A 25,477-nucleotide genomic window follows, 5' to 3' on the forward strand; every position below is an offset into this window, starting at 1 on the left:
GTTTAAGTCATTGTTAAGTAGACTAGATTAAAGAAGTCTTTTTCTGTTTAAACGCTATCCCACTATAGCTTCAAGGTGTGAAAAAGCTGTAATGCTTTGTCATAGTCATCTTTGTGGTAAGATCACCTGACTTGTTATCAGTGTGAACAGAGGCATGTTTGGGGAGTGTTAAGAGGAGCAGGCACACCTGCTCCCTCCCTTCTGAACACTACAGTAGTCAGCCATTTCTGTCTGAGCATTTGCCCTGACCATAAGCACTTTCTTAAGTTTCTTTTTATACCTGTCACCTCCCCACCCCCTCTTCCTATTATTGATACCAAATACTGTCCAGACTTCTAACGAAGAGAGAGCTCTACTATTTTATTCAGAAAAAAGATTTTTTTGTTATTCTGCTTTATAGATTTCTAAAATGTGTTTTTACCTTTAAATGCAGCAGTCCCATTTTTCCTCATTTCAGTGTTCAGAAAATTAGGGATGTTGACCTGGGTTTTTGTTATTTCTGTGCCAGTTTCCCTATATTTGTTAGTTTCAACCATTTTCCCACCTCTTCCGTGAAGTAAAAAAGAGGTTGCCCAGCAATTGATCAGTTTCAGTTATCCTGCTCTACAGGACCCAGTTAGCTGCACTATGGTGGTAGTATCTGCTTTCCTAGAGCTGTTTCTGCCCCTGTAGATTTCTTTATTTCTCATTAAAAAAAAAAAACTTGGGAGATGCCCAAATGGAGGCTGCAGAAAGGCAAACAAACCAGCCTAGAGAAGCCCAGACAGAGTTCTGAAATCAACTTTCCAGTAGTAATGCATAATCCTGACAGGTAGATGCAATTCCTGCTAGTTGAAAAGGAAAGGCAGCAGAACTAGAGGAGAAAACCAAGTGAATTGCTTATGATGAATGTCCCACTGACCAGTCAGGACAACACCATTGAGCCAGACCTGGAACAGAAGCAATAAAGGAAGGATAGGGATTGCCAATAGGGTCGGTGCATTTTATGCTAGTGTTATTGTGTTCTGATGTAAGGATGGGTAGATAAAAGCATTTTAATACTGTAAAGAAAGGCTCTTAGTTCTGTAGACATAGCTGATTTTATATATGATCAAGAAGTACAGTAAAGCTGGATTTACTTACTTATTTATTTCATTTGTATGCTGCCTAGTCCCAAAGGCTTTAGGCAGTTAATAATCTCATCATAAAATGAAATAATACCTACCAAGAAAGAAAAACTAACCCTAATATATATACAACATCAAAATAAAAAATTAAGAATCAGAAAATACCAAAGTTGTGTTCGCAGACACCATCTTCCATCATAACATACCCTCCTCCTGTGCTAGACAGGATAGGTCTTGATAGCTTTGATAAAGCCTAGAAAGGATGGAGCTGACTAAATCTCTGCAGGGAGGGAGTTCCTAAGTATAAGAGGAGCTATCGAAAAAGCTATCAAAAAACTTCCAAGGCCCCATCAGATGGCAGGCTCAGAGAGACGGAACTTGGAGGGAGTTGACCCTATTCAATCAGATTGGATGGGCAGACGGATGTGAGAGGGAGAAGCCCCTTAGATAACCAAATCCAGAGCCATGCAGAACCTTAAAGCTGGCAATCACCATCTTGAATTGCACCTGGAAGCCAACTGGCCACCAGTGCATCTCTCAAAGCAGCCGGGTGATCTGGGTTTACCAAGATACACCCATCACTGCCTAGGCCACCACATTCTGTACCAGCTGTAGCTTCCAAATGTTTTTCAGGGGCAGCCCACGTACAGCAGATTGCAGTAATCCACCCAGGATGTGACTAGGCCTTGACTGTGAACAAGACCTTCAGATCCAGAAATGGTTGCAATTGGTGCACAAGATGGAACTGTGCATTTGCTTATCGAGCAGAAACTGTGACTCTGGCAAGATGGCAAAATTGCAGACCACCTCTGAGTGGGAGAGTACAGCTCTTTTCAGGGTCAAAGATGATATTTCTCTAGTCACTAGGCCCACAAATCCAAGGTCACTCTGTCTTGGAGGGATTCAGTCTGAATCTGTTCCTCCCCATCCAGACCCTGACAGCCTCCAGGCACTGGTCAGCACTTCAGCTGTGTTGTCTGTTTGGCCCAGGACCAAGATGTATTGATCTGAACCCCATGACAACAGATGATTTCCCCAGATGTTAAAGGGAAATTTAAATTAAAGAGAAATAGGAAGATGTTAGATGTTAAGGAGAAATAGAGGAGAGACATTCCACAGTTGATGTCTCTGAGCAGAACCTTCCTCTCTCCCCTCTGCTGACTGGATCCGTCCTTTCAAGAAGGAGGAGAATCCCTGCAAGACCGTGCTCCCCTCTCCAGTGCCTTGGAAATGGCCCAGAAAGATACCATGGTTGATGGTATCGAAAGCTGTTGAGAGGTGAAGGAGGAGGGTTGCACTTTCTGATCCCAGTCTTTCCATAGGTCATTCAAAACCATGACCAGCTGAGTTTTTGTGCTGTATCCTGGCTTGAAACTTGATTGCCATGGTTTCAAATAAGCTGCTTCCTTTAGTTGCTGGAGTTGCATGGCCACTACTCTCTCTGCAACATTTCCTAGCAAGGAAAGGTTGGCAGCAGATCTAAAATTATCCAAAATAATCAGATCAAATGAAAGTTTCTTGAATAGGGGGCACATGACAGCTGCTTTTAGAGGCTACAGAAACACCCCTCACTCAAAGAAGTTAAGGAAAATCTAGCAAACACGTGTTACAACTATTTATTGTAAATATGTATCATTATCATTCTATGCTTTCCATTTTTAGGAGAAAAATTGTGTTTAATAAATTGACCCTGTATCAAATGAACTACAGTTTTCTATTTCTTTTTTTAGAAGAAGTAGTTATTGAACCAGTTCAAACAGTCCCACGGTAAGAAATCACATTATGTGGCTGGTATATTTCTTGTCTTTTTAAAATCATAGCTTGTTAATAGATACATTGGTAACAGATGTGATAATTTTATATATGTATATGTATGATTTAGAAATAAATCTCACTCTTCCAAGTAAATACAGATAGGATTGAAATCACAATTAGAAGAACTAACCCTGATTCACGCTTGGTATATAGTATATCTAGGTAAGAACAAGTACTGCAATCGCCAGCAGGATTCCTGGGAATCCCAGTGTCCTTACAGACACTGCCCTTATTGCCTGCCAAGCCCCCATCCTCTTCTACTTTTTAAATATTTAAAATATAGTTTTAATTTTAAACAAAAAGAAAGTAACCAGGCTACAAAGCAAAGTACCAACCTCTAGAATAATCTGCTTTGCCAAGAATATGGTTGGATTGTATATAAATCCCTTAGATGTTTTTAGACAATAAAGAGCCCTTCAGCTTTAGCTTTGCAGATTATGACCTCTCTGCTGAGGAAAAAAAAAGATAAGGATAAGCTGGGGGTTAAAGGTCTGTATTCTGTGGGGTGTATGCGGGGCATGCCGCTTGGTGATTGGGCAAAGACTCCCATGGCAGCCACTTTCTTTTGGCATACATGATATGCTGTCAAAATTTCAAAGGTGCCTACTGGCTCAAAAAGTTGGGGGGCACTGAATCAGTTTAATACAGACATGTCGATAGCATGTATCTGTGCTGATTCCAAATATTTATAGAAAACATATTTGCTTCCAGTGACTGGATAATTTTCCATGCCAATCTTGGGTCACTGCAGATGTAAATATAAATAAAGTGTAAAAATGAAGAATGGGCTATTCAATTTCATTTACTGTATTTAGTTTATTCTTAATAAAGAAAAGAAACCAAGCTCCCCACCATCACCACTACCACCATAACCTCCAATTGGGTATGATTTTTATGGCATTCATCATCTGACAGCGCACCCCTATTCCCTTAACTTCCCTAAGTGCATATCATATCTGCATTTGACCTGTGTATAATGGCTTGATATCACTCTGCCTAGGTTATGATCCCAGAGCAGTTAAACATTCTGGGGTTTGGTTTGGTTTGGTTTGGTCTCTTTGCACTATTCTTAGATCCTGTGCCAAAATTTTGTTTGTACATTTTATTTATAGGGGCAAAGGTATTTGGTAAATAATTCAGGGCTTTTCCTTTCCCATTTTCCATTCCCATGATTATGTGTACTGTGCTGCCCATGGATAATGTGAGTAACAACTGCTGAGGTTCCCCAAATTGAATGGTATGTTGGAAGGAATTTGTTGTGGCTAAGACACTGAAGCTCAGTTTTCCTGTGGTGACATATTTTAGTTCCTGTGGCCAGTTGTTCCTGTTATCACTTCATTTTTTTCTTCTAAAAACTCGCAACAGCTCAAACGCATGCTAGGCTGCCAAAGGTCGCTGAGCAGCAGCAGCATCACACGGTGGAACTTGCTGGAGTCAGACAAGGGCCAACATCACACACTCTTTGCTTCCCTTTCATCTACAAGGAATTAAAGGCTCTCCTGGCAGAAGATTGTCTGAGAACTTCCTTTCACTTGCCAAGATCAGTTAGTTGTAATATTTATATAAGCCGGCAGCTTCCACAGCAGTGGGGCAAGGAGGGCAGAATGAGAAAAGCAGCATTGCACCTTCTCAGTGCAAGCCCTGCTGTTTTCGTGCATGTGTTGTGATATCCCATGCACATATGGAAAGGGTGGAGTGCAGTACTGTCGTTGTCAATTTGGCAGAAGCTGCAAGGTCCTGTGGGTGCCTGTGCGGTAAGCCATTGCTTATGCTATTGCAGTCACTGCCTGTTCGTAGAGTTATAGGGTTGGATTGTTTAAATCCATATGAATCAAATTCCCCCAGATAAGTAGCAATTTGGTCAGGGGGTTATTTATAGTCTGAGTGACTATAACTATATTTTAAAAAGTATCTACAAAGTATGGAACCTGTGGGCCTTATTTCCATATAACCTTTGGAGTAAATAGGACAAATGTTGTTTGAATTGCATCCATTTCTTACCATGCTTTCTATTTGTACCTGATAAGAAAAGATGCAGTATTAGTTTGGTTTTATCACTGTCTAACTTGATTGTAGAAGTTATTAGGAACGATTCTTTATAAATACTTGCTCTTTCGTAGTAATGCATCCTTATCTCACTTGGCAGACTGATCTGTGGGATAGCTTCATGTCCCATCCTAGCTTTCTGATGCTAATTTGATCTTTTCTGGCTTTCAAAAGTACAATTTCCCCCTGAAGATAATTCCTTTAACGGTGTCTGTAGCAGCATATTTGCTTTGCAATCCAATCCTGTATATGTTTGTTCAGAAGTAAGTCCCATTTGACCTTATGCAAATATGTTACAGCGTAGTAGTCTTGATAATTGAAGATGTGTAATGTGGTCATTGAGCATTCCTTCTGCATGATGCATACACAAGAAGGTGTCTGCTGGTACAGGACTTGGTACTGCTTGTATTGGAAGTAATCAATATCAGTAGGCTCTGGATCATACCAGTGTATCTATTAGAGCTAACAGTTACAGACATTCAGTTCCTTGAACTTATAAGATATAATTAATTGTATGGAATTGTTTTACTCTACTGAATCAAGTTTTAAAATCATAATTTTCAGATATCAGTATGAAAAAAATCATGAAAATAGGCTGCTCTGTTTGTATCTCTGAATGTATGTTTCATAGACACAAAGAGAAAGAAAGCTTTTAAACAGACCAACATAAGATTGAATAGTTTGGGGATTTTTTTTCTAAACATATATATTTCATATATTCAATGTATATCTGACTTCCCAATGCCAAAGGTACTTGAACTTATAATAACACTGTGTAAGATAAAATACAATTGTATAATCAAAATGTTAAAACAAAATCGATCAAAAGTACATCAATAAAATTAAAAAGCTAAAATAGGTATACTCCCAGTTAAAATTCATTTCAGTTTTACTGAAATTTTGAAATTCAAAAACTTCTCTGAATATGAACAGCTTCACCTTCTGAGAAAAGATATTAAAATTAGAATTTGCATGGCCTCTTTTGATGGGAGTTTCAGAGTCTGAGAAGTTCTACTATAGATAATCCCGGAAATGTTTTCCATACTAGATTATTTCTTACTTAAATATGCACCAAACCATCCATACAATATTATGAATAAAAGCTGTAAATTTATTTATTTATTAAACTTGTCCCTGCCCATCTCCCCCCAATGGGGGACTCTGGGCAGCTTACAACATATTAAAACAATAAATAAATATACAGTTAACATTTATTATTTAAAATTGAAACGTCTATAAACCTTGAAAAGATGGATTACAAGAAAGCAAAAATAAAAAAGTTATGGCAGCTGTTTAAAATTATTAAATACTGTAAAAACTTATTACAGTGAAAACTTACAGCTGAAAAACGTTTAATAATAACTAAATTGTACTAAAGATATTAAAACTAGGGAATTATTATTATATAATTAACACTATATTAATGTAGTTACTCATGTAGGAATACCAGGGCTGTAGAATAGGACATTTAACAACATTCCAGAAAAAGGTGGTGGAAAACCATTTGGGTGCTGATTCCAACAAAACCGTGGGGATATGTTCATGTGGTTATCAGAAGTTGAACTTGACTCACTGGTCTCTTTATTGGTCACTATCTAAACTAAGTTATTTAAATTTGAGAGACATAGTTACATTAACTGAGGTATTGAAATAATATATTCATTCTCTATAGTGCTGTATGTTTTAAAATGGTTAAATTTTAGGAAATGTATTAATTACTCCACAGTTCACCAATTATTTTATGTCCATATTCTATATTATGTTTGCCTTATCATTGGTCCAAAATCAACCTTTGGCTCTAACCTTGAAAAGATGGATTACAAGAAAGCAAAAATAAAAAAGTTATGGCAGCTGTTTAAAATTATGTTTCAGTGGAATCACTATTCTGTAATTGACATTTAAACTTTCTGCAGTGATCTTTTTTTTTTTTTTTTTTTTACTTTTAACCAAGGTAGCATGGGATGTGGAAAAGAATCTACAAGCAGATCTTATACTCCATCAAAGCAGATCTTATTATGTACAGCTAAATCATTAGAAAAGTAAGTCTCACTTCAGTTGAGTTGTTAATTAATTCTATTACAAGAACAAATTGCTGACATCGAGCTTTTTTAATAGTTAACTGTTATCCATCTGTACAACGTTGTAGATCTTGACAAGTTCTAATAGCCTGCTCTTGAAACACTGTAGGGTAGTTTTTATCTTAAGTACGTGAGGGAGGTGCTGCCCCATGGTGTCTGATCCCATTGTGACATCTAGAAGCGCAGAACACAGTAATCATGTGAAAAGGCCTCCATAATTGTACTGGTCATTATGGCGATTGGTGTGAGGATAGAGGTAATGATGGTGCAATAATAGTTTGAGATCATTTGTGACAGATACCAACCCTCAGTGACAGATAGGTAAATGCAGCATTAATCTGAGTAGCTTTTTTGTTAGCCAGAATTAAACGACACCAAATACACAGAAAATGCTATTTGTATTTTTTTAAATGTGCATGTTACATGTAAATGTGCAATTAACATTATTCTAATTTGGCCCTAAATATTAAGTAATTTTGACTTAATATTACTTAAATTTGTTTTTAAAAAAATCACCCTGAGATCTGTCATAAAGTGTATTTATTCTCTTGGCTTAAGTTTGTTTTTATAAAAAATATATGCTTTTTTATTGTTTGGGAAAAAATTCCAATACTAAGACGGAATGCTTTAGCAACAAGAATTGCAAAAAAGAAAAATCTAAAGATGAATGTAAGACTGCATGACTGCATTGAAGAAGAAGCAGGTGAGATTTATGTCTGCATTTGGACTTTATAGATAACGTGTATGGTTCTCTGTTGTTGGGATGGAGCCTGGAAGCCAGAATTCAGCTATGCATTTCTACCATGAACAGCCTCAGTTTCTGTGTACTGTTCTGGCCCTTTACCATGTCAAATTATTGGTCTGTCTAGTTTGGTATTGTCAGTGGAGACAAATGATGGCCCTGGACATGCATGGTTTTGCATGCATGCAACCTCTTTATCTTCATCAAGTGGTATCTATTTGAGCACTAAATATGCAGAATGATTCTCAAATTTGACTGGCGATTCTTACCAATAATATTTTGTTTTTAATCACTTTTTCGGAATTCCTAACTTGACTTGCCATCACTGCACTGATCACAACCCAATAACAGCATCTCATGTTGTTTTGCTCTGATATTAGAAATTGATGATCCTGTGAAGAATATCAAAGCCCTTCTGACTTCTGCAGTTTAAATCCACATGAGCTACTCTGTGTACCCTGGCTTTAACTGAACTAAAACTAACCTCTTCATTCATCACTAGCATTAAACAAGCCTCCTAGTTAGATTTCAGGCAAGCTTTCTATGAGCTGACTACATACTACAACATCTGGTATTAATTATTCTATATTTCTTAAACTTGTTTCTAGCCCATATTTTTCTTTCTCCCCCTCCCAGAAATTCTTAATGATCAACAATTAAAAACTGGTTTACAGATTATGAATCATGAAATAAAGATAACTGATGCTAAAACAGAACTGAAAGACAATGGTTTGTTCAAACTAAATATATCTCATTACAACTTTTGTGACTACATATTAATTATAATTTAAAACATGATTTTAGAAAGTTAAATATGCCATTAATATGTATTTCTCAGCTAGATCTGAACACTGTGGACATAGCATAAACTTTAAGAAATATACTGTTAACATAAGGGGAATGAAAGGTAATACAGGTAGTCCTCAACTTACAACCATTTCTTTAGCAACCATTCAAAGTTATGATGGTGCTGAAAAAAGTGATGGCCGGTTCTCACATTTACAACTATCACAGTGTCCCTATAGTCGTGTGATCAGAATTTGGGCGCTTGGCAACCAGCATGTATCTATGACAGTTGCAGTGTCCCAGGGTCATGTGATCACCATTTGTGACCTTCCCAGCTGGCTTCTGACAAGCAAAGTCAGTGGGGAACTGCATGATTCACTTAATGACTACAGGGTTCACTTAACAACCATGGTGATTTGCTTAAAAATGTAAAATTGGGTGTGGTCACGTGATGCCTAACTTAACAACCTCACTGTTCAACAACTAATTTTCTGGTCCCTATTATGGTCATACGTCAAGGACTACCTGTATTCTAATTATGCCTTTTCTGCTGCTGTTCTTCTTATTGAAATAAAATCTTTACCATTAACAGCAGAGTCTGTATACTGAGATCCTATCCTCTGCCACAGCAGCTATATTATATTAGTTCTTATTGTAATAGAACAAATGCAGATAGATGGAAGCATTCTTAGCTTCTAGTTTTCTTGTTAATTTAAAAAATTGAATGAAAGGAATCTTAATGTACAGCATGCTATCCCTGAGCCTTTCTCCTTTCACCTAACCATGGTACAAACACACCTGGCAATCACTTATTCTTCCATATCTCCTATGATGTTGCCTTCATCTTGTTTCCAGCCCATGGATGAGACAGAATTAAGTCATCCTTAGCTATACCAGTGTTAGTGTAGTGAATGAATCTGATGGCAGTGGCAACAGCCATTATGCTTTGCCACCTACTAGCTTGGAAGTAATGTGACCAGTATAGGGTGCTGACAGAGCAGGGCTTTTCAGCTGTTTCATTCTGATATGGGTACTCCCCGTCCCCTCCACTCTGCCTCTGCTACCACCTTTCTGCTGTTGTCTCCCTAAAGAGCTGGAGGTAGCAGTCTGCAGAATTGTGCAGTTGAACCAGACTACTCAGCTGGCAGCACTGAAATTGCTTTAATTCTATGGGTTATTGGTTTAGCACAAGGCTGAAATAGCTAAACAGTAGTATGATATAAGAGTGAGATAGCATAACTCTGAAAAGACAAGACAGACCTCTTCTCTACTGAGATAGACAAGGAATTGCCTTTTCTAAGACACCATCTGCCTCCTGGAAGTTGTATCAGTATCTGGATTAAAAAGTAAAAAATGTTTGCATGATGTAATGAACAGACTTGTGGAATATTTTGCATGAAATGGAGTGGAAGTTTGTTTGCTGAACACAGTAAAAACTGTATATGCTTGTACGCCACCCAGAGTCGCTTTTTGTGAAATGGGCAGCCATATAAATTGGATGGATGGATGGATGGATGGATGGATGGATGGATGGATGGATGGGCCGGCCAGAATACAGTGGTACCTCGGGTCACAAACACTTCTGTTCACGAACAATTCAGTTCACAAACAGCACCATTCGCAAATTTTTGCTTCCGTTCGCAAACTCCGCATTGGGTGACGAACAGGGTCCGCGGCCATCTTCCCTGCTCTGACACGTGGTCGTGGGTTCCTGTAGGGAGGGGGACTTTCCCTCCAAACAATAACTGCCTCCCTACCTGCCTTCCTGTCCTCCACGCCAGAAGTCGCCTCGAGCAAGGTTAGCGTTCTCTCTCTTCGTACTGTACTGTACTGTACTTTGTTTCATATTTTTGTGGTTTTAAAAAAAAATACATATGGTTCAGAATGGATTAATCGTATTTACATTGAACTTTATGGGAAAATTTGATTCGGGTCGCGACCAATTTGGGTCGCGACCAGAGTCGCGGAACGAATTAAGTTCATGACCCGAGGTACCACTGTATATGACGTCCCTTGGGTGATTGATGCAGTTATGGATAAATGTATTATGGATAAATGTATAAGAAATGTTCATGCTAATGTTAAAAGTGTGTTAGTTGGAGACATGAACGTGTGTGTACTTTTACATGCAGATGATGCCATGTTATTGAGAACCCAAGTGATTTTCCAGCAAATGTGAGATAGATTGCAGTGAATGATGCAATGAAGAATATAAATTTCAAATTAATTATCAAAGACCAAGGTGATTGCGTTTGACAGGCAAAACAGAGTGAATTACTGCAAGTTACACATATGATGAGCAATTAGAGCTACTCGATTTGTGCACCATGTTAAAATGTTTAAACAGGAAATGGGTGGATATATCTTTAAACATGCAAATTGTGATAGAAGAGTAATGGGTGAGTTGAAAGAATTAATGTTTGTTGAAAGAAGCAAAAATGGCTGTATATAAGAGCATGCTTCTGCCCACCTTGTTATACAGAAGTGAACGTTGGGTATGACAGGAGAAATATAAAAGATGTGGGAATGTGTTACTTAAATATGAGTGGTAAAACAAGAACAAATTGGTGCTGAGTGAGTGTAGAGTGAATCACAAAACCAGTATCTGAAGGAAGAATAAATGGATTGAAAGGAAGGAGAATCCTGAGAAGGACATAGTAGAATGGAGTTGATGAGATCCTCAAAAAGAGAGAAGTGACAAATTAATAGATAAAGGACAATATATGGATTGAATATGGATGTGGTGGAAGCAAGGATGGTTTGCAAGAATAGAAAGGCATTGTGAAGTATAATGAATGGTGTGGGTTAAACTAGATTTTGATGCATTTCTTTTTCTTTTTTCTCTTATCTCCTGCCTTTAATTTCTTTTGCTTTCTACTACTTACTCTTTTCCTGAACCTTTCATGGCATTGCTTATTCCAAAAGGGAATGAAATGGTGGGTTTGTAATGTATACTGCCAATTGATATCAAGTCTACATTTTTAATCAATAAAAATTGTTTGTTCAAAGAATTGACTAACTCTTGCAAGCTAAAATAATTTCTTTTACCAAGAAAGAGTCCTCCTTGCCCCACCTTTAGAACTGCCCACTTAGCATTTGTGAAGAATATGTCCTTGTCACAGAGCTGCCATCATATTGCTAGCCCACTACTGATTCAAGCTGAAGCTAGATCAAGGTGATCCAGCAGGAAAATGCTATTTTCCTTCAGAAAAACGGAGAGAATTTCTTGTGTGAACTTCTGGTGTGTGTGAAGAAGGGCAGCAATACCCTTGGCTTAGTTTTGCAGAGCTTAGGTAAAAACACAACTGCGGAAAGCAGCAGTTTTCAGTGTCACATATTTTCTTCCATCTGAAGGATGGGGAGAAAATACATCAACAAGACTGAGGGTGAGCCAAAATCTGACAAAAGAAGCCACCATCTTTTCTACATCATTACATCATTGTATTCTAAGTATTAATAATTCATAGGAAAATTGTCAAAAGTTGCATAATTTTCAATCCTTGAAAGTAACTCTGACTTCTGAAGTTAATATGCTCTGTGTTCATACATATTTCTAATTCTTCCTATTCCCTTTTTATGAGCTAATTTACAGTATCATAGTTGCATGTGATGTCATAGTTCACTCAGCCTCACTAAATGAAGGGTACATTGATCTAGATTTTTAAGCTCAGGAAAACTATCCTGTGAGGACTGACGACTCTAATGGAAGTGCAGTGAGCAGTGGACTATAAAAAATCTAGTAAGTGAACCTCATGATAAGAGGGATACGGGATATTTGAAAGTCCTCCTTCATCAGAGCCAGAGTCAGTTTAATTCCAGCATTCCAGTTCCCTCAGTGGCAAGCCAGCTACTTCAGATAAGCCTACAAATAGGGTATGAAGCCAATAATCCCCCCCGCCCCCACCGATGCTCTCCACACATTGGTATTCAGTGTGGCATCCTGTTTCTGAAGAAGGAAATTCCATCAGTAGACCAGTTTCTATGAATTTATCCTCATTTTAGAGCTAAGCCCTGAGGCACAGAATTCTATAAATTAAAGGTTTTTGACTTGTCTATAGTAGCAATCATAATCATTGGGGCAACTTATTCTATTACTGGGGGAGGGAGTTTTATTCTCCTCCAACCATATTAGGTCTTTCTTGAGTTATCTTGTTCTAAGGTAATAGCTTAATTGCATCAGTCTTGTCCCACATGAAAAATGCTTTCACCATTTAATTCATCTGGCTGTCTTGGTTTTTTTAAGAGAACCGTTATTGTCTATGCTACAGCAATTGGGTTTGAAAAAATATTAATCCAAATCTAAGCATGAAGTCCAGGGTGGTTATGAGACAGAACAGGCTGATTCTCATGCTTCCACCCCTTAGAAGGTAGAACAAATACACAAGAATGTGCTATTTATTGACTTAAGTGATACCTGAATGTATGTATTTTATTGGATCGTACCTCAACGCTAGCTGTTCATTTTATTGCACAGGCGCTCAAAATCATTCACCTTACATATATTTACTATTTAACAAAGAGGGCGATTTAATGACAAACATTAAAAATACAGACCAATCACAATGTGATTTTGTTTGTGTTAACATTTGTAAAGCGTTGGTGTAGAATTCCAAAAGCCTCAAAACTCTGTTTGCTTACCAGAGCTTTCTCTTATCCTTTTCATGGATATTTGGATTTTGTTTAGATGAAAAAATGAAAAATTCCAGGATTGTTGAAAAGGCTGTCAACAGTGAGGTCTATACTGAACCACAAAGGGATAGTGTGGACAAAAAAAATGCTGATGAAAAACCACCAGATGGTTCAGATGATGAAGATGCCAATGGTCAAACAGACAATGAAACTGAAAAGAGAATTGCACCACTACAATTGATGGGAGAGGTACAAGAATATATTAAACTAACTAGCATTGAAGCAAAATTAGCCTTTCACACAAAGGAAGTAAACTTCTTACTTCTCAGTATGGTTACTGTTTCTCAAAATAGGATTTACTTTTCCATATATAACTAAAAATCCCATCATTATAAAGGAATGTTAAAAAAAATACAGTAAAAATCTACTTTATATCAATAAAACATAGTGGGCATGAGTACAATTATGAGATATATAGGATAAATGGTTTTATTCTGCATAAAAAGCAAAAATATTTTTCATCCCAACAATGTTAGTGTGATCTGCCTGCAATAAAAATGTAACACATTCACTCTAATGCAGATATGTAGTGCTATATCATTCTGATGCTATCTTCTACCCTAAAGGCTGAGTCAGCACTTTGCTTTTAGCTCTTTCTGAGAATATTAGGGCTGCATCATATATGGACATTGTAGTTTAAACATTCCTGACTGCAGAAGATATATGCAATAGCACAGTGTCTCTAATCTTTCTGTATCACTTTAGTTTTTAAATTAGGTCATTCTGTTCATCTGTAATTCTTTAAAGCAATATTTACATTAAGAATAAAGAGCATAAGATAATGAGTATCATCTTACAGACAGGCTACATATTATCACTGTTGACTAGTCACATGCTTATAGTATAGTCTGTGCGGGCAATGTTTCATTTTTTTATTTATTCAAGATATGCTCATGGCTTTCACTGCTTCAGGCCCAGGAATGGCCATAAATAAAATTTAAAACAAACTTGAAATCAATTAAAAATAATAAAACTTGTTACACACTCAAATGAATTTAGAAAAAAAAATTTTTTAATTTGTATGTTTTAAAATATCCTTTCTAGTTTCTGAAAGCAGTAATGGAACGGAAGTACAATATTGCAAAGAAACTTTGTCAGATGAGTAAGTACACCATTGTGTTGTTATTATGTTGTTGTTTATGTTGTTCATTATTTTCATTTTGCTTGTTTTTACTCATACGTTTGCCACCCAGAGTGGCGACTGTGAAATTAGCGACTGCATGAATCAGTATAATAAACAAATAAAATACCATATATTTATGATATATATGATTTGCATCATTTTTTCATAACTTTTTTTCTTAACATAACTCAGATTTCAGGATTCTTTAAAGCTCCAGACTTGAGAAATATAATTTTATAAAACAGATCCCATAAGAAAGCAGGATTTATTGTATGTGTACTCACTGTACTCATGTACATAAATACAAAGTATTGTATTTATACTCATCAGGAATGTATAGTCGTATAGAAAAAATTATGCCTGTAGAACAGGAGCAATTGCTGGTTTTTGTTTTCAGCTTTTAATTATTTTTATATAATGAAGTATAAGAAACAAACAAAAAGAATAATACATTTGTGATGGTAACTAGAGAAACTATATCCATTACAGTGACTAAAATAAACTAAACCTAAGGGGAAGAAAGAAACTAAGGAAAAAAGAAACGATTATCAATAAGATATCAATAGAAAATCCAGTCTTTAAGTTTATTACTAAATCCTGGCCATATAGAAGCATGTCGCTCCAACTTCTCCTTTTTCTAATATAAAGATTCCAGAAATTGATGAAGAACAAATATCTTGAATCGATGCCTTAAAGTCAAATGTATACATTTCTTTATGTCTACACAAAATATATTTTATTGCCAAGTACCAGGCTGTTATAAAGAGCCAAGGTTATTTGTAAATGCTGTATGATTCATCAATACATTTACTTCTTTAATTACATATTCTTCCCAAGCCTACGTTAACATATACCATAACTTGAAACCAAAAGGGAGTCATGACTGTAAATGACCAAACCATGTGAATCACAGAGCCCTCAAATTTCTTACAATGGTAGCTGGGGGGGGGGGGAGGTGTCAAAAAAGGCAAGGTAGTACCCACAGCTGAAAATTATTATCTCCTTCCTTGAATGGCACAATCATGGTCTTGGTTATCATACCCTAATGCTGCTATTCAGATTTTAAATAGGAATATAAAATTAATCTGCATATTTTATGCATCATACCGCACGCACACACACAAAAGAGTTTTCCTGTTTGCCCTGTAAAAAATAAATTGCCTTGGTGGTGGAGGCAATGAATGTTATTGATGGGCCTAGCGATCATGTTTGGTTTCTCTTGGTTTGTCATTTTTCCAGACAACTTCATTTTTTCTAGTTTCTACATAACTTTTCAATTTTTTTAAAAATCATGAAAATGTTTCATATACAGTTTTCCTATAGTTTTTGTGGTACAATTGCATTTAATATTATTTTTATTTTATTTCTCTGCACACTTTAAATTGGAGATCATACTCAAAACTCAAGGAAGTGCACATTTTGGAAAAAAAAACCCTGCATTTTGATTTGCATATTGCTTTAGGAAGTACAGATTAATTTCCCATCAAATGGTAAGATGTATTGCCCAAAGAGAATTTGATTACATATAAACAAACAAAACAAAATTTTGGAAGATTACTGCTGTAATGCAATGTTATGCATGCCTGTTTCCATTCACACTGTGGGGTTAACCTTATCCTTTCATGCCCTATGAACATTCCAATATGCTCCTTCACAGCCGCCACCCCCTCACTCACTGTAGTCTATCTAGCCCAGTGTTGTCCAAACTTGGGCACTTTAAGATGAGTGGACTTCAACTCCCAGAATTCCCCAGCCAGCATGGGTGGCTGGGGAATTCTGGGAGTTGGTCCACTCATCTTAAAGTGGCCAAGTTTGGACAATACTGATCTAGCTAGTGCTTTGGAAGAAGGAATCAACAGCAGTTTGTTTTTCAGCAGGTAATCGCCTAAATAGAATGCACAGAAAGTATCTTTACACTCATATGAATTAGAAGTTGATGGTTTGGGTTGGGGGTGGGAAGAAATATTTACATTTTCTTTCACCCCAGAAATATTAATTCCTTCTCTCTTGTCAAATTCCAGTTCTGATATATGAACCAAACAACCCTGAAGCTAAGCAGTTTCTTCCACTGATTGAGAAAAAGCTGCTTCTGGGTGAGTATGAACATTGGAAATATTACAAACTATTTAACAAATGTTTATGGACTTAATATTTTAAAGGAATGGGCCCAAAGTTCTTTGTTATGGAAGAGTGTAAATATTTAAAAATAATTTGCAGTATGAAGCTGATGAATAATGAATCACATTTCTGAAACAATTATTAATACTAATTAAAAGCATACGTTTGCTTCTTTATTCTTATAATGCTACTATTATTCTTGCTACAGTGAATGTTAAATGTTACCCATGGAAAGAGTGCTATGTATGCCTAGAATTATGATCAATGTAATTTACTTCAAAGCAAGTGTACATAAGATTATAGCATTAATTGCAAAATAAATGTTAATGGATTGTATCTGAATGTGCCTAACTGCTGACAGAATAACACTCACCAGAGGAGCAGATTCCTCCTCCCCACAACAACCTCCTAGGCATTTTCCAAATCTGCTTTAGAGAATTTGGGAACCTATGAGGCAAATTTGGAATTATATTTCAGATCAACACAGTATCAATATTTTCAGCATGTAATTCAAGCTGTTGGTTTTTCACATCTCCAATTTGTTTAAGTTTCATGCCACCAAATTCTAATTTTTGAAAGAAGACATGTAGAAAGTTCCATTTCCATTGTTGTTTTCTCTTAAGACCTAGTCATCTTCTGGGAAGCAGTAGGAAAATAGAAATGGATGATGAGGCCAGCAAATAAACAGGTCACACACATACCGAATATTTGGAAGAACGGCTGATTTTAAGTTTGTGTCTTTTACATTTCCATGTTAGAAAGTCAATGTGCTGACAAAGATGAAGAAACTGGCGAAGGGAGCAGTGATGAGAATGAAGATACCAGCAGTTCAGAAGGCAGTGAGACTGAAAGTGAAACAAGTTCTGAAGATTCTGATAAAAATTTATAGAAATTTGGAAGCGCCATAAATGAGTGTTTCTTTTTATGTTTTATTTTTCTGCAAAATACATTAAAATCAATAGTCCACTGATACACTACAGTTATTTATTGTGCAATGCAAATGTATGGATTATACACAGCTCCTTTGTGGCATAAATGCAGGTTATTTCTAGTAACCTAATATTTAGCGTTGATTGCCCCAGTTACTGCTGTGCCAGTCTTCACTCAAAGCATTAAAGGTGGGACCTATACGTAACCTCTGACTGCTTTGAAAGTACAGTACAAGTGGTTTGAAGAGGACAGGTTGATTACCAAAATTACTGTTGTGATTTTTAAGTCTCTCAAAGATCAGCAGAGATGCAACCCTCATATGCTTTCCTGATCCTAATTTAGTTTTTTAGACTGTTGTTCATATTTACACTGGTACAGAAATGACTCTTTTGCTCTATATGTGTATTTTTATGCAGTATTCAGGCAGTTCTGAGAATCTCACAAAAATGTCCAATATCCATTCTCCCCAGACCTTGCCTAATGTTATACCTATAGACCAGCCTTACCCAAGCTGATACCTCCAGATGAATTGGACTGCAATTCCCTTGATCCCCAGTTGGGTTGACCTTTAGTTACATTAGCTGTGAATTTTGTAAGCTAAAGTCCAACACATCATGTTAAAGAAGGCTGGGGAGGGAGGGAAGGAGGGAAAAGAGAAAAATGTAAAAATGACTTCCCCCTCCCTCCAAACAAGTATATTGTATTAACAGTAACTTAACATCTTCTCTATTATTAGTAAAAAAAAAAAAAATCCCCTTTCTCATCCCTAAACAATAACTGAATTATAAAAAATATTCAGTCTAATCACCAAAAGGATTAAGAGTGGCAGTAATAATTTTAAGCTTAAACAAATAGTTCAATTTTGCATTTTAGACAATGAACACACTAGTAGGTAAGGAGATTTTAAGCTTTATTGTTAACTCTATCAAACAGATTTAAACAGGAATATAAGAATTAGCAGATAGCATTAAACAGAAATACATAAGCATAGTATAAAAGCATAACACACCAAGCAAGATGGTAAAACTTTCCCCTACCATCAGGAGCTACCATAAGGCAGCAGTAGAGAGACCCCAAGATGGCTTAGATAACACAGCTCCTAATCCCAAGGCCTGTGTCCATGCTCCAAACTCCAGGGGCAATGACAGGAGTTTTTATCGAAATCTGGCACCACAATCCCATGACTCTGTTTTGAGTCAGGGGCTGTGAGAGTGACCTTGACCAGATTCTATACCTGCTCATCACGTAAATCCAGAGCCTGGGAACTGTATACATAAGCTAGTGCTTAACCTAAATGATCCTGAGAGTTTTCTCTCTTCCTCCCTCCACCCCCACTTCTAAGTAAAAGTGAAAAACAAGCCAGCTAAACATTAATATGACTCAGACTGAACTTTCTTAATGCATGCAGGAGAAATCAAATTCTGCCACCTAAACTCCTCAAAATAACAGTGGTCTTCTGCATTGCCACTACGCCCTCTTGCCATACATGTTTCTCCTTATTAATGCAGGAGGAATCTAAGATCTGTGAATTCCTTTGGAGGATGCAACCAGAACATTCATACCTTCTGCATCCTGAACTCTAGTGCTTGGAATCAGCAGCAACTCAATATTGTCAAGATTCAGATTTAGTTTGTTCTCTCACATCCAGTGTTTTACAACTCATAGATGGGGCCTCTTAAGACATTCAACTCTAAACTCTCAGAAAAGGAGAAGCATAACTGAATATCACAACTTTGCTGATGGAAACTGGGTTTAAACTTGTGCATGATCATTCCTGACAACTTCATGTAGATATTAAATAATATGAGAGTTACTTTGCAGCCTTGTGAGACGTCTCCAGGAGCAAAGCAATAGTCTCCCAGCTCCACTTTCTGGGAAGTGTGTGGGAGAATGAACTCGCAGCTGAGCCTGATCAGGTATTTCTCCTTCCCCCCTGGGATCCAGAGCTTTGCTGCTGCCTGGGGAAGAGGGTTAAAGCAGCCTCACCCTCTCCTTAATTAGAGAGTGGGTCACATAAAATGGACAAGAAATTAAGCATGTATATGGGCAGACGAAGAAGGAGTTAAGCCAAGAAGATAGCAGAGAGGTGGGGAAAACACCACCACCACAGCAAAGACGGGAAAGAAATGGCAAGCCTTGGAGTTGCAAAACCCACTGAGAGGCAAAGCTGAAAGGCTGGGATGGGGACAGAGACCCCAGTCAGAGTCTGCAAAAGAAGCAATCAGAACAAGCCCACTGTGTACAACAGCCCAGGCCCAGAGCTCCACAAACCAGCTCCAGGAAGAGAGGACTGTGAGTGCTGAGGGCAAAGAAAAGCCCCATCCCCAAGTCTATAGAGGAGTGAAAAGGTTTTCAGATATAATGGACCGAGTTAGGCTACAAGAGCTGAAGACCTTGTAGGAAATAAGATTCAAAGAGCTAGGAAAACAGTGCTAGGAACATAAACATAGAACACAGGATAGAAATTCATAGATTAAATAAAATAGAAGTAGTTGTTAACTTATAGGAAGACTCTAGGGCCTAATTTAGGAAGAACTTGGGTTGGAAAGTAGAAGCAAGCATAGAATCAGCATTAAGAAGAAATTGGACTTTAATTCTGTATAAAAGAACAACTTTTGTGGGGAAAAACAAAGTCTTTATGTCTGTTATCTGTATCAGACTAAAAAAAGAGAAACATCAGTGAACCACTACATAGCAGTGCCTCAGACACTCCAGCTGGCTACTGTAGACCATGATATCAAGAGCCATGGAGAGATCCAGGAATATAAACAGGATAATACCTCTCCTATCTCTCTTCTAGTACAGATCATCCATCAGTGTGATCATGGCTGAGTCCTTGTGAAATCTGGGTTTAAGCACAGATTGGCAAAGATCTTAGCTATTATTTCTGCAGTTTCACTGCGTTCCCCATCAGCTTAGCTAAATATGGAATGTTGGACACTTTTACTGATCCCTACATGCAAATCAAAATACACCTGGATGAACAGATAAAACTGACATAGTAAAACCATAAAAAACAAAGCCATAACCTTTGACAATAACCACAATAGAGGCACCTAGAAGAAATATCAGGCCCTTTAAACTGGAAACAAGAACCAAATACAACACAAAGTCACAGAGTTGTATAGTTAACTTGCAGTACAATCACCAGGAGACTGAGTATGTATTATGGATTTTTGTACACCACCCAGAGTCACCTTTGGTGAGATGGGCAGCCATATACATTTGATAAATAAATAAAGAAGGAGAAGCCAAAGTCAAGGCAATCTAACGAACATAATTGTGCTCAACATCTGAGCAAAATCAATCAGATTTAAAATCTGGAGGAAGAATAAAACTAATTTGGGGCAATGATTAAGATATGTGCATGATTTATCCAAGAGGGAGAAAGGAGTAGGATAAATAGGATAAGTGGTAAAGCTGGATGAAGAAATAAAAAGGAAAAATAGAATACAAAGTTGATTAAGAAAGAGAAAATAAAAAAGACTGGGTAAGTGGAGTAGTAATCAATAGCAGTTGATTCAGCATAGAAAAAGGTAAGCAAAAGCCTGAGGGATTAGATCTGGAAAAGGGGAGGGAAAGGTGCACAGCAAAACAAAACAAAACGAGGAAAAAATATTTTTTACAAGAAGAAAGCAAAAGAAAAAAAAAGCATATATTTTATGAAGATGTGCGCTTGGGATTTGCACCACCATGTTCAGAAGCCTAGGTGCCTTAATAAATACACGATGAGAAATCTAAACTGATGATTGACAAGAAGTAAAAAGGGATAAGTGAATCAGCTAAAGCTGAATTAAGGAAATGATCTAAGTGGGGTATACTCACAAGAAACGAGGAAATAAAAGGCTTCTCTAAATCAGGGTTGAAATAATATTCCTTCATAACGGTAAAAATGTAAAGTAGGATGCTTAAGGGTATATACATTAAGACTTTATCCACCATAGTCCACTTAGATGGAAGTCTTAACGCAAAGAATGTTGAGTATCATTGCTGATGAATAAATAGGCTTGAAGTAGCTGCTACGCTCACCTGGAGTGTCATTTCCATTAGGAGACCCAAAATATAGAATTCATGCTCCAGCCGGTTCCAATATGCTAACAAAGGCCATTGTGATTGTTTTTGTACTAAATATAAAATAACCAACTCAGAAGACTTCAATGAATAGAATAAGCTGGGTCCACATATTCAGCTTGTTGTTGTTTGCAAAGGACGGTAATTGAAGGGACATTACACACTATACTAGAGAAAAATGTCAAACTTTACAGTTATATTTATGAAATATTCAGGTAATTCACAAGCCAAGGACCTGATGTTGAGCATCAGTATTCTTCTTTCACTGCTGCCAGGTTCCTCTCAAGTAAGGAAAGCCGTCATCATTGTCAGATAGATGGCAGACTATACATCCAATAAATTAATAGTTTCAAATTGACTAAAACCATTTCATGTTGCAAATTTCAGAAATAGTAATTGAAGTCAACTTTAAAGCCAATGGCAAAGTCAGATTTGGAGATTGAGATATAGTGCCACCTTGAGAAACCTCATCGGTTTAGATTTTTTAAAAAAATGTTCCATGATAAAGGATTTAAGCCTACTTTTTCATTCTGTGGTTTGCTGACACTTGTTTGTTTTTAAAAGCCCTTTCCTTTAAATTGGGGTCAGTAATGGCAGTTCTGGGAGCTCCTAATGATCACCTGTTAGGGGAGGCCCAGACTGAGTATATTTTTGCATGCACTTCCTGTACAGCTTAGCTTTTATAAAACTTCTGCAGTCAAAAATGTTGATTACTCTGAAAAACCATGAAAAGTTGGTTGTTCTTTGTTAAGCTTTAAGTCCTCCAGCTGAGACTGCAGGTGTTTGTCATTGTTGAATATAAAGTAACACTTATTACTGTTATTGTTTTTACAAGTTGAAGTGTTTTGATTGCTTCATTGTCACTGTTGATAAAATAAAGCTAAATCTACAAGTTGCAGCTTATAGTTGAAGGAAATTCAATAAGTTTAAATACTCTAATATCACATATTACATAATATTGTAGGCCAGAAACAGAAAGACAATAGATCTGAATCAACTGATATATTTCCATGTGACTTTCAGTAGATCAGCAATATTCAAACATGAAAATTCCTCTTCTAAATTAAACTGCTGAAATTCAGTAAACTTGAGGAAAATCATAGAATTTATTAAAAATTGGTTCCAGATCTCATACTGAAAATACATCCCTGGACTGAGCATGTGCTCAAACATTCTCCACTATTGGGTGGATCTTTGGGTTCTAGAGAAAGACCCCAGAAGCTAAAACTTGTTCACTTTGCTGTAGGTCTAATTCCTGTTTTTTTTTTAAGTTCCTACCACCACTATGTACTGTATATGTAATAATTTTTCCTTGTGATAATATCAACAATATTTCTATAACCATGGTGTGTTTGTGTCTATCCTATCTTGATTCTATTTTGTAATGGTGAGATCTAAATGTGTCAACCCTCAACTCTTATTCTCTGTGAACTCTGTATTCTCTTAGCATACCCCAAAGGCCCAAGTACATGTATATTAGCTGAGTGATAAATATGTGGGGAGAAAGGGGCTCGAATTAATATACAGCAGGTTTGGAAACGGTTAAACAATCTAGCCCCGCATCCTTCTTCACCGCGGAATTCCACTTCTGACGTTGCTTTTCTTTAATGAGGGGGAGCCTTTTTTGTCACCCTAATGATCTTACTACCCGTGGCTGCTCTCCGTGGTGCTGAAATCGATTCTAACGCAACAGAATTGTCCCTCTTGTACCGCCCACCGTCTCTCATCGCAGCCTTTGAACAGGGTCTTCCGGGGGGCAGCCCTGAACCAGCCTCAAGTGATAAATGTTACTTATCTTTTTATTGCAGAAGAACTCAATAATTACAACAATGTTTTCATTCTGTGCAAGTCAAGTTCATTTTTTAAGAAAAGATTGTACAAAAATAGGTAAGAAATCGAATGGTTAACAGGGGAGCTAATGCGACATCTGTCTCTGCGCGTCACACTGTTAGTAACATTGTTTTCTGGTCATGAAGGCAGGGAACTAAAGTTGCCCTGAAACTGTTTTTTGTTTGTTTGTTTGTTTGTTTCCCAAACAGTGAATAATAGTTTGTAAGCTGGCAAATCTTTTTAACACTCCTAAAAATAGTATCTGTTGGGGATGGGGCAGCACGTACTTGACCATTTCTTACGCAGAGCAAAATGGTCGTTTTGGTGGATAATCAGCTATTTACTGCCTACAATTCTCTGTCCAAGGCAATACGTTAATTTTCTGGAAGTCCTTCAGAAAGGACACACCGAGACTTCATGGGTGCTGCCTGATTCTCCTCTTCAGCCTTCCCTAATGCAACTTCTCCTTTCCTCTCCTCTTATAGGTGTTACAGTGCCCTCCATTTCCCCCTTGGAGAAGTATTTACATTAAACTGATATTACCAGGCTCCAAGCTAACAAAACATATATTGGCAACCCGGAATAGCATTTTTGAAATTCAGTATGATCTTTTCCTGTCCCTTTGGCAAAGAAAAAGGGGGGGGGGGGGAAGCGCAGTTAAGAAATGCAAATTTAATGCGTGTGGTTAAAGCCGAGTCCAAACGATTAGGTGTCCTATTTTTGTATGCAGAAGCTGGAGAAGATCTCGTTTTTTATTCGTTGGCGCCACCTAGTGGCGACCTGGGATCCGATTTCCGACTTTGAAAAACCTAGACGCGCCTTCAGAAAAGGAAGCTTTTCCCCTTAAAACGATTCTTCCATAATATAACCAGCCACTCCTAAGATTGCTATCCGAAAAAGACAAGGAGAACCCCAAAAGTAGGATCGTAGGGGTCTTTTGAAGAAAGGATCCTACCAGAAAAACTGATGACCAGAAAACGACAACGCTTCCTCTACAAATGTTTGTATTGGAAAAGATGTAATCTGGCCTGAATTCCTAAGAACGGGGCTGGAAGCTTACTCTGAATAAGAGGGGGGCAACTTTCCTAAATGTGCTGTAAAGGAGCGCTCCGTTATTTCCAGGATGAATCCCAATCGTGATCTGGTTCCGAATGAGTTCAAAACAGCCGTCACGAGCGCTACCCTCCGGTCCTCCTTTCGGAAGCTAGAACACCTGCAAGTCAATCACATTAGCTTGATAACGCGCGTGATTCCTCCCCCCCCCCCCCCGCCGCCGCCGCCCCTGTTAACACCCGCACGCCTTTCTCCCCCCTCCGCTGGGATGGAAGAAGCGTTGTGACTTATGTCAGCGTTGCAACAAATCAGTCGAGGCTTCTCGCTTTTAAAAAGCAAAGCCCAAGCAATTTGGAGTCGGGAAGGGGAGGTCAGCTCGAATCAAATTCCAGAGTGCCATTGATATTCCGACGTCGTTTGTGGTGGAGTTTATAAGGGCCAAGTCCTTCTAAATCTCAGATTTCTCGATCCTATGCGTTTTGGACTCTCGGAGTTTGTTCTCGTGTCCTCTGTCTCTCATTGGTAAGTATTTGTTGTTTGTTTTTGGCATTTCTTTTATTTCCCCCCACTCCTGATTTCGTTCAGTTGGGATGTGAGATCATTCTCTCTCAATAACACGGTTTCTACGTCTTCCTCTGAGTAAATTTGAATAAAGGATATTTGGGAAATATTTGGGGGCGGATGGCTTTGATCATAACCTGTTACTTCACTTCCAAGCTTGACTCAGGGCACCCGTCCTTCTCAGCTCCTGGAGTTCAAGATTTGCTGCGGTGGGTGTGCATGGGTGTTCTAATTCTGTAGACGGATAAGACAGAAACAAAAACATTCCAGCCACCTGTCTTTATATCCTGCAAGAATGAGCGTTTGAACAAAAACTTTTGTATTTAAAAATGCAGCGCGGACAGAGGTTGTTTCCATCGAGATAAAATTCTTCGTACATTTGCTGCCAGCTTGGATTTTTCTTTACTAATGTGGCGAAACAACTCTGAGGCGCCCAGTGGTGGTGACGTCCTTAGGAAGGGAGGGAGAAAGATGGGTTGATCCGCTTGTTCCCAGCCAGGGACCTTGGAACCCGGAGATCGAAGGAAAA

The 25,477-nt window shown here is 37.7% G+C and overlaps 1 protein-coding gene across 1 annotated transcript in view; it reads left to right on the forward strand.

Annotated features, from left to right (window-relative positions):
* Positions 1-17,464, forward strand: part of ERICH2 (glutamate rich 2) — a 30,801-nt gene extending 13,337 nt beyond the window's left edge. The window contains exons 7-13 of the mRNA XM_088145194.1: positions 2,837-2,873; positions 6,923-7,006; positions 7,663-7,748; positions 13,258-13,451; positions 14,307-14,364; positions 16,407-16,478; positions 17,262-17,464. Coding sequence (XP_088001320.1) covers positions 2,837-2,873; positions 6,923-7,006; positions 7,663-7,748; positions 13,258-13,451; positions 14,307-14,364; positions 16,407-16,478; positions 17,262-17,392 — 662 coding nt within the window. The 3' untranslated portion in view covers positions 17,393-17,464. The remainder of the gene's footprint in view (positions 1-2,836; positions 2,874-6,922; positions 7,007-7,662; positions 7,749-13,257; positions 13,452-14,306; positions 14,365-16,406; positions 16,479-17,261) is intronic.
* Positions 17,465-25,477: the final 8,013 nt, after the last annotated feature.

This window comes from Python bivittatus, unplaced genomic scaffold (assembly GCF_059951505.1).
Source record: "Python bivittatus isolate LINGU-HERP-01145 unplaced genomic scaffold, Pbiv_v1 ctg000480_np1212, whole genome shotgun sequence".
Lineage (NCBI taxonomy): Eukaryota > Metazoa > Chordata > Lepidosauria > Squamata > Pythonidae > Python > Python bivittatus.